This window comes from Seriola aureovittata, chromosome 19, assembly GCF_021018895.1.
Source record: "Seriola aureovittata isolate HTS-2021-v1 ecotype China chromosome 19, ASM2101889v1, whole genome shotgun sequence".
NCBI classification, from domain to species: Eukaryota; Metazoa; Chordata; class Actinopteri; order Carangiformes; family Carangidae; genus Seriola; species Seriola aureovittata.
The window spans coordinates 13,473,660-13,487,020 of NC_079382.1; the positions used below are offsets into that span (position 1 = coordinate 13,473,660).

Consider the following 13,361-nt stretch of genomic DNA (forward strand, 5'->3'; position numbering starts at 1 on the left):
ATTGTGCATTCAGTGCATTACCCTCATCAAAATTCTGGTGTTTTGGCAACTGGGCTCTGAGCACTATGACCAAGAGCCATCTTTTAATAATTCAGAGTGTTTCTCATTCACAATCTGCAGTGTGGCAAAGGATTGTGGTGCATCAACCACAACCTGTCAGCCACAGAGGTGTGATAAGCATTAGCTTTGCCTCTGGCAGATGGTTTGTTATGAAAATAAAGTGTGAGGAAAAACACCTAGGATATTTTGCCACAATGTGAAATGTGCAAATCAAACTGCTATCAGTCTGCACAAACTGGATGTAGGTACTATGAATAGCAATTCTTTTTCCTTTACACAACACTTTTTCCTTTTCTTCAGGAACTAAAAGGTTCCTGTGGCCCATTGTTGTCTGTGTTTCCACCGTGGCCTAAAATCCCGGGAAGATTATGCAAAATTATTACTTGACATTATATTATTCACAGCACTTTGAGGACATAACATGAACGAAAATATGGGACAAATTGCATCCAGTATATATTCAATAGCCTACAGGACACAGCATTTTATTTTCAAATACGTGACGATCCCATGTTATATGTGACGGGTGGCAAGCCTAGCCACACTGATTGTTGTGGTCCTTTATTTTTTTGAAGTCCTTTTTCGTTTTTTTTTTTACCTTCTCCTGGACCTGTTTCGCTGTGTGGAAAATATGTTCGCTCGGTGCTCGCTCGCTGCAGACTTTTAAACATCGCGGGTGAAATAAAATGCAGCGAGTACTCGACCAGTCAGAAATGTTCAGGTCTGCAGACCACAGACCAAGTTCCTGAACCTTTGGAAAGTACTACCCCCAGACCAGGTACCTTTTTGGGGCTCGATTACCGCGGAACTAAATTTAGACCCTGGTTCCTGCGGTGGAAACGCACATAGTTCCTCTAAAGGTTCCTGGAGAAAGTTCCTGCGGTGGAAACGCAGCTAAAAGTTACAACAATTCATATTTTCCAGAAATCTTTCAGCAACCTCTCTGCAGCCAATTCAAAATGCCCATCAAATTTCATTAGCATCTCATCTTCTGTGTTTACAAGTGGCCTGATTGGTTCATACTGGCATCGTGGTAGCAGGGCTCTAAATACTGTGGGCAGGAATGCCAATGACCTGCCTGAAACTAATGGTCCATGCAGTAATGAAACTGAGAAGATACTGACTGATTACCTGCACACCTCCCACTGCTCCCATTTCAGACACACCAATTTCAGTTTGTCTCCCTTCATTAGTCCTTGGCCTTGACCAGGCATCATGAATGAGGCTGTTACATGCAGTCACAGGTGTGGGGCATTCAACAGTCAGCTTGTTATAATAATTTGGCTTTTGGAGAAAGACAGACGAAATAGATGAACTCAAAACAAATGTATGTGTACAGTATCTGTGTTTGTGTATCTGTTATAGCCATGTACAGTACATATTCAGTACATTTGTCATGTTGTAGTCTTATGCTACAATCATTTCAATTCATCTTTCCCCTCATCCATCTACACTTAATAATAACATAAAGGCAAAATGAAAAAAAGGATTTTAGAAATTTTTCCAAATTTATCAAAAAGGAAAAAAATGAAATATCACATTGGCAGTTATTCAGACCCTTTACTCAGTAGTAAGTGAGGCATTTTTGGCAGTGATTACAGCCTCACGTCTTTTGGGTATGACACGACAAGCTTTGCAAACCTGGATTTGGGGGATTTTCTGCCATTCTTCTCTGCAGATCCTCTCAAGCTCTGTCAGATTGGATAGGAACTGTTGGTGGACAACTATTTTAAGATCTCTCCAGAGATGTTCGATTGGGTTCAAGTGACAGCTCTGGCTGGGTCACTCAAGGACATTCACTGAGTTGTCCCTAAGCCTGCATTGTTTTTGGCTGTGTGCTTAGGGTCACTGTCATGTAGGAAAGCGAACCTTCTGCCCAGTCTGAGGTCGTGAGCAATTTGGACAAGGCTTTCATTAAGGATAACTCTCTACTTTTCCCTGTTCAGCTTTCCCTCAACCTGCCCAGTCTCCACTGAAAAGCACCTCTACATATCTCAGTGTTTCCTTTTTATCAAATTTACAGAAATGTCTAAAATCCACTTTTCGCTTTGCCATTATGGGGTATTGGGTGGAGATTGATGAGGAACGAGATGAATATAAATGATTTTAGCATCAGGCTGCAACATAAAGAAATTAATTTTAATTCTAAACAAAATGATGACTGCTTTGAAATATGAGCATAAAGGAGGCAGGCGACTGATAACAAAAGGATGATATTATGCTTACGAAAATGATTAAGAAATGATTGAAAATTAATATAATGACACATTTTTGAAAAAACAATTATAAAAAGGTGAAAGGACAAAGAGGGTCACAGTATGGCACAGAGCAAATACAACTTTTCAAACTAAGACCTAGCTCTTAATGAAGTACACAAAAGCAGTATAAGAAAGTATACCTGTTTTTCTTTTAAAGCCCAGGGAGGAAAATGATATGGGACAAACGCCCAGAATATTCCCTGAAGCATCGCAAGTGAAAACCCTAGGTCAATGCCCTGCCAGAGGAAGGTCCATTGCAGTTAACTACTTAAAATTAATTGTCAAAGACAGAGCTAATATGGTGCTACTGCTAACTCACCATGTGTACTCAGCATATTCTGGAGATCTGAAGTGCACTGAGGACAATAAACTTTAGCAGATAAGTACTGCAAGGGAGCTATTAAAGCTGGAAGGTTCATTAGGAAATATGACTCAAGTTTGTGTAAGCTGGAACATTCATATCGAGAACTACTGTGTAAGCATCAAAGAGATTCAAGTGCTAACATAATAGCAATAATGAAAACAAAATCTGGCTTTCCTCCTGATTTGTTTTAGCTTCTCCCCTGCAGATTGCTTTCCCTGTACTCATCCCTTCCACTCTTTCCCTGACTCCATCCCTCTGGAGTCCAGTCTGTATCCCATTTCCCATACAGGTCCTATAGTGCTCTGCCTCCCCCCTCGTCAACATCTGTTCCCTATCCTTGCGCCAGGGGCAGTTACCCGCCAAGACACCCATACCATCGGCACCAGCTCTGTCGCTGCCTGCCAAGCAGCTGATCAAAGGGGACAGCTGTCGATTGGATCAGCATGCCAGCCAGTGTTGCTGCATGAATGAGAAATAGGCAGAGGAAGGGAAAAAAAAATAAACATCCAGCCCCATCACCACCACTGTGCCATCCAGAAAAATGGTTTGCTTGGTTGTGGACAGCTGAAGCCATACGCCCTAAGCCTGGAGGAATAGTTGTAGTCTGTTTTTACCCTCAGCTAAGAGAATAATTAGCAGATCACAGATGGTGATGCTCAGGAGTATAGGGACAATAGGACAAGGAGATTAAATAGATTGGATATTGTCTGGTATCCTGTAAAAGGCTCATACATGCACGACGAGAGAACCTGTAGCACAGTTTAACTCTGCATGAAGAGCAGAGCCCTGACAAGCCCATAGAACAGATTTGTTTGCCAATGAGGTCGCATATACTGAGGAGGTACCAGTGGCAAATGTGGAACAGTGGAATCCCTGGATGATTCAAGGTGTTAAAACGGACAGAGAATAGAGGGATTTAAGACATTCATTGCATCAGACCTTTTGACAAGCTCTTCGTGAGGCCACCAAATTTTCTGGTTGTGTCCCCCATAGCTAATTGCTTAGTTACCTACCTTTGTATGCATGCGTAGTTGGTCTAGTCTTCAACACCTTGCAGCAAAATCTGCGTTGTTTGAAGTTCAGAGATGAAAGAAACTGGTGCCTTTCCAACCAGTTGGGTTTATTCTACACAAAATTAAATTAAATTAATATAGCAACAGCAGACATTTTGCCCTCTACATGCACACTTTTTCTCAACAAAGCTTTGAGCCAAAAGACCAAACACACAAACTGTTTGCTATATTTTGCTCTCAATAAATCTATCAAATAAAATCAATTAGTTCAAAGCAATTCCTTACATACAAAAGTGGCTAGCTTTGTTTTTTCATTATGAAACTGAAAATGAATAGCAAATGCATAAATTAGAATGAATGCAATGAGTGTATGAGAGACACAATAAGAGCTCTAGGAGGCTGTATACAGCAGTGTCAACGATAGGCTCCCAACATGCTCACAGTGACAATGCTAACATGCCAATGTTTAGAGGGACATTTTGACCATGGTGAACATCTTAGTTTAACATGTTACAATGCAAACATTTGCTAATGAATGCTAACACAAAAATGCAGCTGAGCTTGATAGGAATATCATTAGTTTTGTAAGTATTAAGTCAAATTGCAATTTTATCCTGATGATGGGGTAATATCCAAAGTCATTAAAATTCATCTTCTGGGCACCATTAATAGCTGTACAATATTGAACTGCACTCCACCCCACAGTCCCAGTCACAGGTAGACCCACCAGAACATTGCCATCCCCAGAGCTAAACCAATGGTTTGGCTAACAAACACTAAACGTAAAATGTGAACTACAATACGAAAAAACAGGGGAGGCCATACTGAATAAAACTGAATAAACAGCAGCTTTAGACAACACTGGACTCCTGCGCTGTGCTCCTTTGAAGAAAAGACAATAATTGAGAATTTGAGAATTCTACCTAGCTAGTGGTTACCTTCACTTCAAACTAGCATGTTACAACAACAACAACAACAACAACAACAACAACAACCATACTCAACATTTTAATAATTTAACACAGCAGCACTTAAACACGCGTGTAACCCTTGAAAATACACTTTACTTTAAATACACTTTAATACAATTTTTAACACTCGGCACGGACTCACCTTTTTCAGAAAAACTTCCAGCTGACGGAGGAGTGTCCAAAATCAACCTGCCTTCTTCACTTTAGAGACAATGTCCGTTACTAACGCGTTCATATGTGTTAAAATTAAACGCTATCCAGGTTGAAGGAAATCTTATTCAGCACCTTATTAGACGGGAGAAACAATATCTGAAAGGTGTAAAGAAACAAAAAACTAATTTAATTCAATTTAGGAGGAGATATTTTTAAATCCAAGATGGCGGACGATCCTCGGTTACCGGTTGGTTGGCGCTCGTGCAGCACTGTGCTCAGTCAAAGATCTTCTGGCTCAGTGCGTCCACCAGTGGCTGGAGAATGTATTACAACAATACTAAACAGTGTCATACTGTATAATATAAATCATACCCTAAACCCAAGAATTTAATAGGTTAAATACCTATATATATATATATATAATTTAGCAACAAGTTAGACATAATGGAGGTATACACTGCTAATTTATTACCTGCATGGCTAAAATGAATGTTGTCTAATACAACAATCCTGTAACAAATTTTTCCTTCATATGAAGACTAAATTGTTCAGTTTTTTGTTTTACTATCAACTACATGATCATTTTGGAGGATAGTTTGTGGTGGTGGTGAACTGTATTGCTTTACATAGAGAGGCGTTTTCTGTCTTGCTGTCTGATTAAGATTAAAGACACCTGGCAAGATGCTGCTGTATAAAGTTCCCCAAGGTTCAGTCTCCCATGTCAGCAAGCATCTATCAGTTCCTACCAGCTCCTAGTGTGTACTTTTCTGTAGCTGAGTCTGACCTTTAACCTCCATTTGGAGGACTGGAATATTTCACTAACACCTTCATATAATTATTAAAACATCCTCTATATGAGTTGTGTTTTTGTTACACTGCAGTATGCTAATCTTTACTAAGTCTAGCAAACGGACTGCACTTCACTGGAGCTTGACAGTCTAATAATGTGCTAAGTCACAGAGCTGCCTCTGAGCAGGATTAAAATACTTTGGAAAGATTGCTGATAACTCATGCAATCTTGTTTTGACAAAGTTTCACATGAGAATATTGGATTGTTATGTAATTAAACCAAATCCACCGTCACATTTTGCCTAATTGTCACATTAATATTAATAACAATAACAGTACCCTTCTTTTTGCAATGGGACCCAAAAAGGAATAAGTACCACCTCTCCCCTGTGTGTGCTAGTTTGTTACTTACAAAACTTCTTTGCCTTTACAAACAAGCTGATTCTTGCAGTGGATTACAGAGGTTGGAGTGGTAAACTAACTAAAGCACCTTAGGGAGCCCAGAGGATGTGAGCACACTGTCTATAAGGAGTTAGAATACGTACAGTAGCCCCAGATCCAATTAGGGTGCACAATCGCTTGGCTACTGTTGCATTATTGAAGCGTGTTATGGAGTGGCTGGACCATGCACGATAGTGAATGCTATTAAGAGAAAACCTATCCAGCATGGAGAAGTTGTCTCCTTGAATTACTTTGTGTTGAATTTGCACAGGTGCCACAACACAAGATGATTGAAATGGATCTGGGGACTAATATGTCACTAATCACTTTTCTAATGAACTCTAGTAGAGAGGAAACGAGAGCGAAAAGAGTAGAAAGTTACACGATGATGATTTACTTGTTGACATTTTGTGATGAAGAAAGAATGAGAGTACTGTAAGATTAGGGAGGAGCAGTAAGGTTTGATTTATAACCACCAACAGGCAACAGGACAGCCAAGCAAGACCAAGGTAAATGTCCTTAATGGAACATCACACAGTCTTTAAGAATAATTAATGCATGCAGGTACAAGTGAGTAATAAAAAGTTTTAAAAAGTTTGCTTTTTGGGGTGGGTTTGGAGGGCTGGAGTAAGAGGTGAAGAGGCTAATTACCTTTCATCCTTCATTTGGAGTTCAGTTAGAGCTCAGCATACTCACTGCAAACATGTAATAATGATACAACTTCTCATTGTGTGATCAATTCCTTGATAAATAGCAATGCTAAGGTCCTGGCTGGATGACACTGAGGAATTGGCAATAATGAGGCCTATACTCCTCGAACTAGGAATGGGTGTATGAAATGGTTCTAAGTGCGGGGAGCAAGTGCTGCATATGAAACACTTTAAGCAGTGGGATGAATTTCTGATCAGCGTGTATGAGATTTCCTCAAGTGATTCAAATATATTACTTTAAATATTTACAGGGTTGGTCAACCATTACAGTCCTAACAAGGCAATAAACACAGCAGACAGTGAGTGAAAAAACTGACAACAAAGGGGAAAAGCGTACTTGTTATAAAAATTTTATTTAGAATAAAACAACATAGCCATATTACACGTAGTGTGGTCAATCTATTTTACATACCTCAGGAGAAGCGACACAGTTCTGCCATGGTACGGTTCATCATGATTGTAATCATTAAAATTATCACCAACATCCATCATCAGTCTACAGTCAGAGGAGGTTATAGTAGTGTTGTTCAGTCTCACAAGTTTTACAGGATAGCATATAGCACAACAACACAACGCAGTGAGGGACCAGTGCTAGAAGGCCAGTGGAAAAACCAACAACAGATAAAGTAATACTCTTCATAACGGGTGGCTAGCTTCAGCAGGCCACACACCCATTGTGGTACAGTAATAATAACTTCTTTTTTTTTACTTGGTATCTCCTCGTTGCAGTGTACACAAATACAGTAAGCTAAAGCTTAAAATGCTAAACCAGGTTGTTCATGTTCTGTAAATGATCACAACTGTTTTAAACAAGTTTACGAACCACAAAAACAAAACTGTGTCTATGAGTCTGAGGTAGCAAGGCAATCATGGCTTTCCTCTGATTTCTGATCATATATCTTTAAAAAAAACTATTCTACATAATGATGGTGGGCCTCTTACAAACCCAGATTCAGAACAACTTTAGATTTAAATCTATATTTTCGAAAACTTCTCTCTTTATACACAATCCAACTTTAATTCATCAACTCTCGTCTTCCACACGTGGAATGACTAACTGTATAGGCACAGAAGGGGTAAACTTTACATTAACAAATCGCAGTCGACACAAAGTCTGCCGGCATATCAATGCTTTAAAGGGGAACTTGACATCAAGCATGCTACAAGATAGATCTTCAAAACAAAACAGACGGTTGTGACTGTCTATATCTTCAAAGTGATCCTTTCAGCCACTGAATGTCATTACTCAGGAAATGTGCGTGCTCCCAGATACGGAAGAAAATCTGTGGCTAACTTCCATTGACAATAGCAACTGGGGGCTGGAGGGTTCAAAGCAGTGGAATGACAAAAACAAAATTAACAGTTTGATTCCCAGTGAAGGCAGAACTTAACAAGAACAAAACATAAATCCCAAACCACCCTCTGGAAAAACAAAAAGCATGTTTAACTATACAAAGCCCCGTGTCCATATACTCATCTGCATATCTAAACAAATCTCTGACAAATGTTGAACCAAGTTCAGGTACAATCTACAGTTCATAAAATGTACAATTTGCATAGTACAAGACAAGGTGGCAAAAGTAGTTAAGTTGTCCGGTCCTGTGCGTCTTTGGGATTTAGGGTCGGGGGGTTGTTTGTTTGGGAATGGTACTGTCTCTTCCAACACTCACCACACACACGCATTCATGTGTGCATAAACAAACACGCGCTATCCTGTGTGGTGACATTCATCACATCACCTGCAAAACAGAGAGTACACACATGAAATCATCAAGTTGGATCACACAACGAAAGTTACACATTTTAAAACACAACAGTGAATGTAAGGTATAATATGTGTTTGGGTTCAAGCAGAGCCACTGACAGTTAGTACTCCAGCAGGTGCAGCAGGTGAACCTGCCTCATTTCTCTTCATCAAGACATCACTGTGTGGAAACATCAGAAGTTCGAATAAAGTAATCGGGTTTGAAAGCTGGTAAATGGACTGCAGTCCCTCAAGCCAGTTACAGTCCATTAGGAGCTCAGTGTGGAGGAAAGGAAGGAGGCGGGCGCGGATGATGCAGGAAAGATTTTACAAAACATAGCTGTCTTCCTAGAAATGGAATTAGGTACTTGAACCTATTCACCCATGCCTTTGTGTGAAAATCAGCAGAGAGTGTACTGTGAACAGTATTTGCCAAGGACAGTGCAAAAAGGAAAAGATGAAAAGGCTGACTTAAATACCAGTAAAAGTAGAGTGTGGTTCACTTCATTTTCTACATGTACTGAATTCAAAGTGCATATTACGGGTGTCATACATTATCATGATAAAGTTGATCTGGCTTAAATTAAATTCAGAGGTGTAAAATGTTGAAAGGGAAGAGTTGAGGTGCAATGGTCATCGAAGAAGAAAGCAGAAAAGAAAGTAGGAGATGAAAATGATATGCAACAGCCACGACAAATGAATTCATAGCAAATATGCAGTTGGATTGGCGTGTGAAGGTATTAGCTGTGTGTGAAGAGACAAGCAGAGCAGCTTAAAAAGACACCGTGAGAGATGAGGAATGGAGCGAGCGGAGGGGCACCAGGGTGTGGTAAATAATTACAGTGGGAAGAGGTCAGTGACAACGGCTTTCACAACAACTCTGTCCCAAAATGCACCTTGGCCTCAGACCGGGGGAGTGAGAGGAGCTGCTAATGGCACTCTCTAGAGATCCATTAGCTGTCTCTTTCTCACAGGCCACCAAATGTGGAAGGATGAGCCAGGTGAATGCTACAGAGAAGACTACTTTTGTGGCAGAAGCTGTAATTACTTCTAAAGTGTTGCTCTCCAACTTCTCACACCTTTATCAATTACTAAAATACAGACCCAAAAACTGTGTCTACTCCATTGTGTGTGCACACACACAATGGAGTAGACACAAAGAAAACAGAAGCTTCTGCAGAAGCTGCAAATACACAGACTGATTTTAAGTACTGTTGTGTGTCTAAAAGTGTGGAAGAACTATGTCTTACCTGTGGTCTTGAGGGGAGGCTTGAGGCTGTGGGAGACAAAACAAAGAGACAATAGAATAGTTTAACACTTGAACTCCCCAGTTCATCTCTGTTTTATAAGTCTACACTAAATTATCAGCCTCTGGGTCCCTCCCACATATTCATGCACAAACTCAGCTCTGTGCTGCTCGGCTCCGGTGCCTGGGAGCTGTGCAGTAACCAAATGCTAATAGCGCTTGCTGGTGCGTCTGGCAGATTAGAATGGATTTTTAACTAAAGCCCTCATAGGAGTTTCAACTCAAAAATTCGAAGGCAATCTAAAGCCAGTGAGCTCTAACTCGCTTTTCGAAGATTTTTATTTATTTTTCTATTTGATTAACGTCCCCAGAGGTGGGTATTCTTTCAAAGTCTGTTATAAAGAGTAATGAGGGTCTAAGGTTTTTCCTGATCATATCAAATCCTAAATTGAAATGATAATTAAAAAAAAACCTCAAGGCCGCTGTTTAAAATCTATGTTTGACAAAGCATTTCATCGGAATCAAAACCACAAAGTCACAATGCAGTGGAGCCAGCACGCACCACACAATAATTCCAGTTTCTGAAAAAGCACACGCTATATACCACTCTTCACTGAAACACAGTTTCACACACACACTTTTGAATTCATGACTACAGATGAGTGCATAGCTGCGCACGTTGCCATTATTTATACATGGCACTCCACAGTGCACTCGCACACACACTCACACACATGCATACACCATCCACAAACAAAGCTGGATGGCATGAAAAAAAAAAGAGAGAGAAAAGAAAGAGAGCAGGAAGGAGAAGACAGAAGGGTTGACTAAACTAGTTAGAGGAAGTGAAGGAGACAATCAAAACATACAGGATGAATCTCAATTAAATTTTAATTATGTTGATTGTATCAGGAAAATACCAACGTTTCTCTTCATTCTGTTTCTATGTCATTTATTGCTGCTACGTTGTACTGCCATGGCGTGATCAAACTCTTAGTATCAATTGAATCAATTAAAAACAACAAAGGAACATCTGTAAAAAAAAAAAACTGAAAATTTTAATGTCATAGATTCCCAAATTCAGCAGATGCTATTTCCCAAACTAACACATCTACAGATTCCAGTTTACTATTGCTATTATAATAATAATATGTAACATGTTAGAAAGCAGCAGCAAAGATTAAAGCTTAAATCAGCAATTTTGTTTACCTGAGACAATTAGTCAACTACAAGAGTTGATCAACAGATAATTAATTGGCAACTACTCTGATAACAGCTTAATAGTCTCAGTCATGTTTAAAGCAAAAGTGCCAAACATTTTCTAGTTCTAGCTTTTCAGTTGTGAGGATTTGCTGCTCCTCTTTCTCATATATGGCTTTAAACTGAACCTCTTTTGGACTGTTAGTCAGAATCAAAAAGGTTTCACTTTGTATTTTGGGAAGATGTGGTGAAAAAAATTGTAATTTTTCAACTTCTTTTACTCGTTAATAATCGAATAACATCGTCAATGTAAATAATTGTTGCCCTATAATATTTTGTAACTGAAATAAATTCTACTGATTTACATTTCAGTGAAACAAAACTATTTCTCACATAAGAAGCGCACATACACACTGGGCTAATTCACACATCTTATAAAACACACATGAATTATCCCAGCGAGGGATGAGGCATGAACAGTTAAATGGAGTGGCATGCGCTATTTTTCTACTGACCAGCGACCTTGTGGCAAAACACAAACCTGCCCTCAGAGGCTGGGAATACAGGGTGGGGGGGAGTAGGAGTGGGAAACTTACGACTGCATGCAGGGAAGGAGTTGTTAATCTGCTCCATTACATCTGCCAGGTCAGAGCTGCTGTTGTGGGAGTCTAGCAGCTCATCTGAACACACGCTCACACGCACACGCACACGCACACACACACACACACACACACACACACACGCACACGCACACGCACACACACACACACACACACACACACACACACACACAGAGGGTGAATTTCATTTACCACAGAGACACTTGGACATGGTACCACACAACATTGAACACCAAATTTCCATTTGCAGAGAAACAATGTGAAAGTCTTGTGAGCAATGCTCAAACTTTCATTGTACCTGAAGCAAAATGTTGTAAAATGATGAAAAATGTGGCTTCTGACATAGTGACAAAATTCAAAGGACAAACCTTCATATATCAAGATCAATGGTAGCATGAGTGTCTGAGGCTGAGTATACAAGTTTCTTTGAGCTTGAGTGTCTCACCTGAGTTTTCACTAAGTGGCCCTCGATCTTGCGCAGCAGGAGAGGACACTCCATTTACCCTTGAGTCCACATCCGGCTGACAGAGAGAGAAAGAGTGAGAGTGAGAGTGAGAGAGAGTCGAGGGAAGAAAACAAAAAAGAAAACTCCATCATTATAACACAATTATTCCGCTTGGCATCCGCTTGACAACTTCAAAATTAGCCTTGCTTCACTGCGGCAGGCGGAGACAAGGGAATACCAGAGGGCGGCACAATGAGGCTGTTGTCATGTGTACAAAAACATTTCTCATAAACAATAATAAACATGCTACAGTATGAATCACATTCAAAGGAAATTTTCACAGATTTTTTTGTGTTGTAGCTAATTGTTGTTTGCTGAGGGATTTCAGTGAATGTGACAAAAAAAAAAACTGTACCACCAACATGAAAGATTAAAATGAAGGTCGCGCTACCCAGCCAAGAGATATAACAAATATTCCTATGTCCATGATTATACATGTTGCACGGTGTGTAATGAAATATGTTAGTTTCTGCCCCGATACAGAAGACATATATTTGTCTCGTCTTTCTATCAACAGGTTTCTGCCCTCACACCTGTAGCCGAGCCTCTCATTTGAAAATCCATCTCTCTTGAGGCAGATGTGTCTGACATTAATGCAGCCAGCACAGTAGCAGACAGTGAATACAGATGACCTACAGTAATCTAATCTGATATTCAGGATGTTTTTTGACAGAGCCTTGACTGTAATAGATTGTACCACTGTTGTTCTTGTTCAAAATGCTTTCCACTGTTGTCTGTGTGATGTTTCTGCTCTGCAGCCTCATCTTGATATCAGCCACTGAGCTCAAACTGACTTACAGGACTTGCAGTAAATGTGTGGCCCAGAATGTTTTGAATATCACTGAAAAGACTGTTTCAGGCAAAGGGGAGAATTTTTGACGAGATAATAGTAGAGATTCACAGAGAAACTGATCGTTTGTGATCCCATTTTTTCATCACACATAAGCACAATAAATAAATACGTCTGATTCAAGTCACTGATAAGAAAAGTCTGATTAAACCAGCAATTTGTCAGAACAATGACAGAAAAAGCCCATTTCCTCACAATAAAACATAATAAAACACTATTGTAATCAATCAATTAGACATCAGGGGTTGTAGCTAAAATAGCCTGGACAGCTAATCAGTTGGTGAATACATGCTCTGTAGCTCTGATGCACAGACGCACATACTTGAGGTCCAGTGACATTTACAGCAGAATATCACATCCCCCCTCCTCCCTTTAGCTTTTCAGCTGAAAGAAACCAAATCAATGTTGCCTCCCTCCCCTCCTGCATCACTCCTCTT

General features: G+C 39.9%; 1 protein-coding gene and 1 long non-coding RNA gene across 8 annotated transcripts in view; both read right to left on the reverse strand.

Moving 5' to 3' along the window:
- Nucleotides 1–2,227: 2,227 nt before the first annotated feature.
- LOC130187515 (uncharacterized) lies at nt 2,228–5,058 on the reverse strand. The gene is made up of 3 exons (XR_008830468.1): nt 4,809–5,058; nt 3,696–3,807; nt 2,228–3,141 (listed from the first exon to the last, which is right to left on the reverse strand). It is a non-coding gene; the product is annotated as an uncharacterized LOC130187515 (long non-coding RNA).
- Nucleotides 5,059–7,093: 2,035 nt separating this feature from the next.
- Nucleotides 7,094–13,361, reverse strand: part of utrn (utrophin) — a 170,979-nt gene continuing 164,711 nt past the window's right edge. For all 7 annotated transcript variants that reach the window (XM_056405711.1, XM_056405712.1, XM_056405714.1 and 4 more), the window contains 4 exons: nt 12,015–12,090; nt 11,546–11,629; nt 9,754–9,779; nt 7,094–8,498 (listed from right to left, as the gene is read on the reverse strand). In XM_056405711.1, coding sequence (XP_056261686.1) covers nt 8,490–8,498; nt 9,754–9,779; nt 11,546–11,629; nt 12,015–12,090 — 195 coding nt within the window. In that variant the 3' untranslated portion in view covers nt 7,094–8,489. The remainder of the gene's footprint in view (nt 8,499–9,753; nt 9,780–11,545; nt 11,630–12,014; nt 12,091–13,361) is intronic.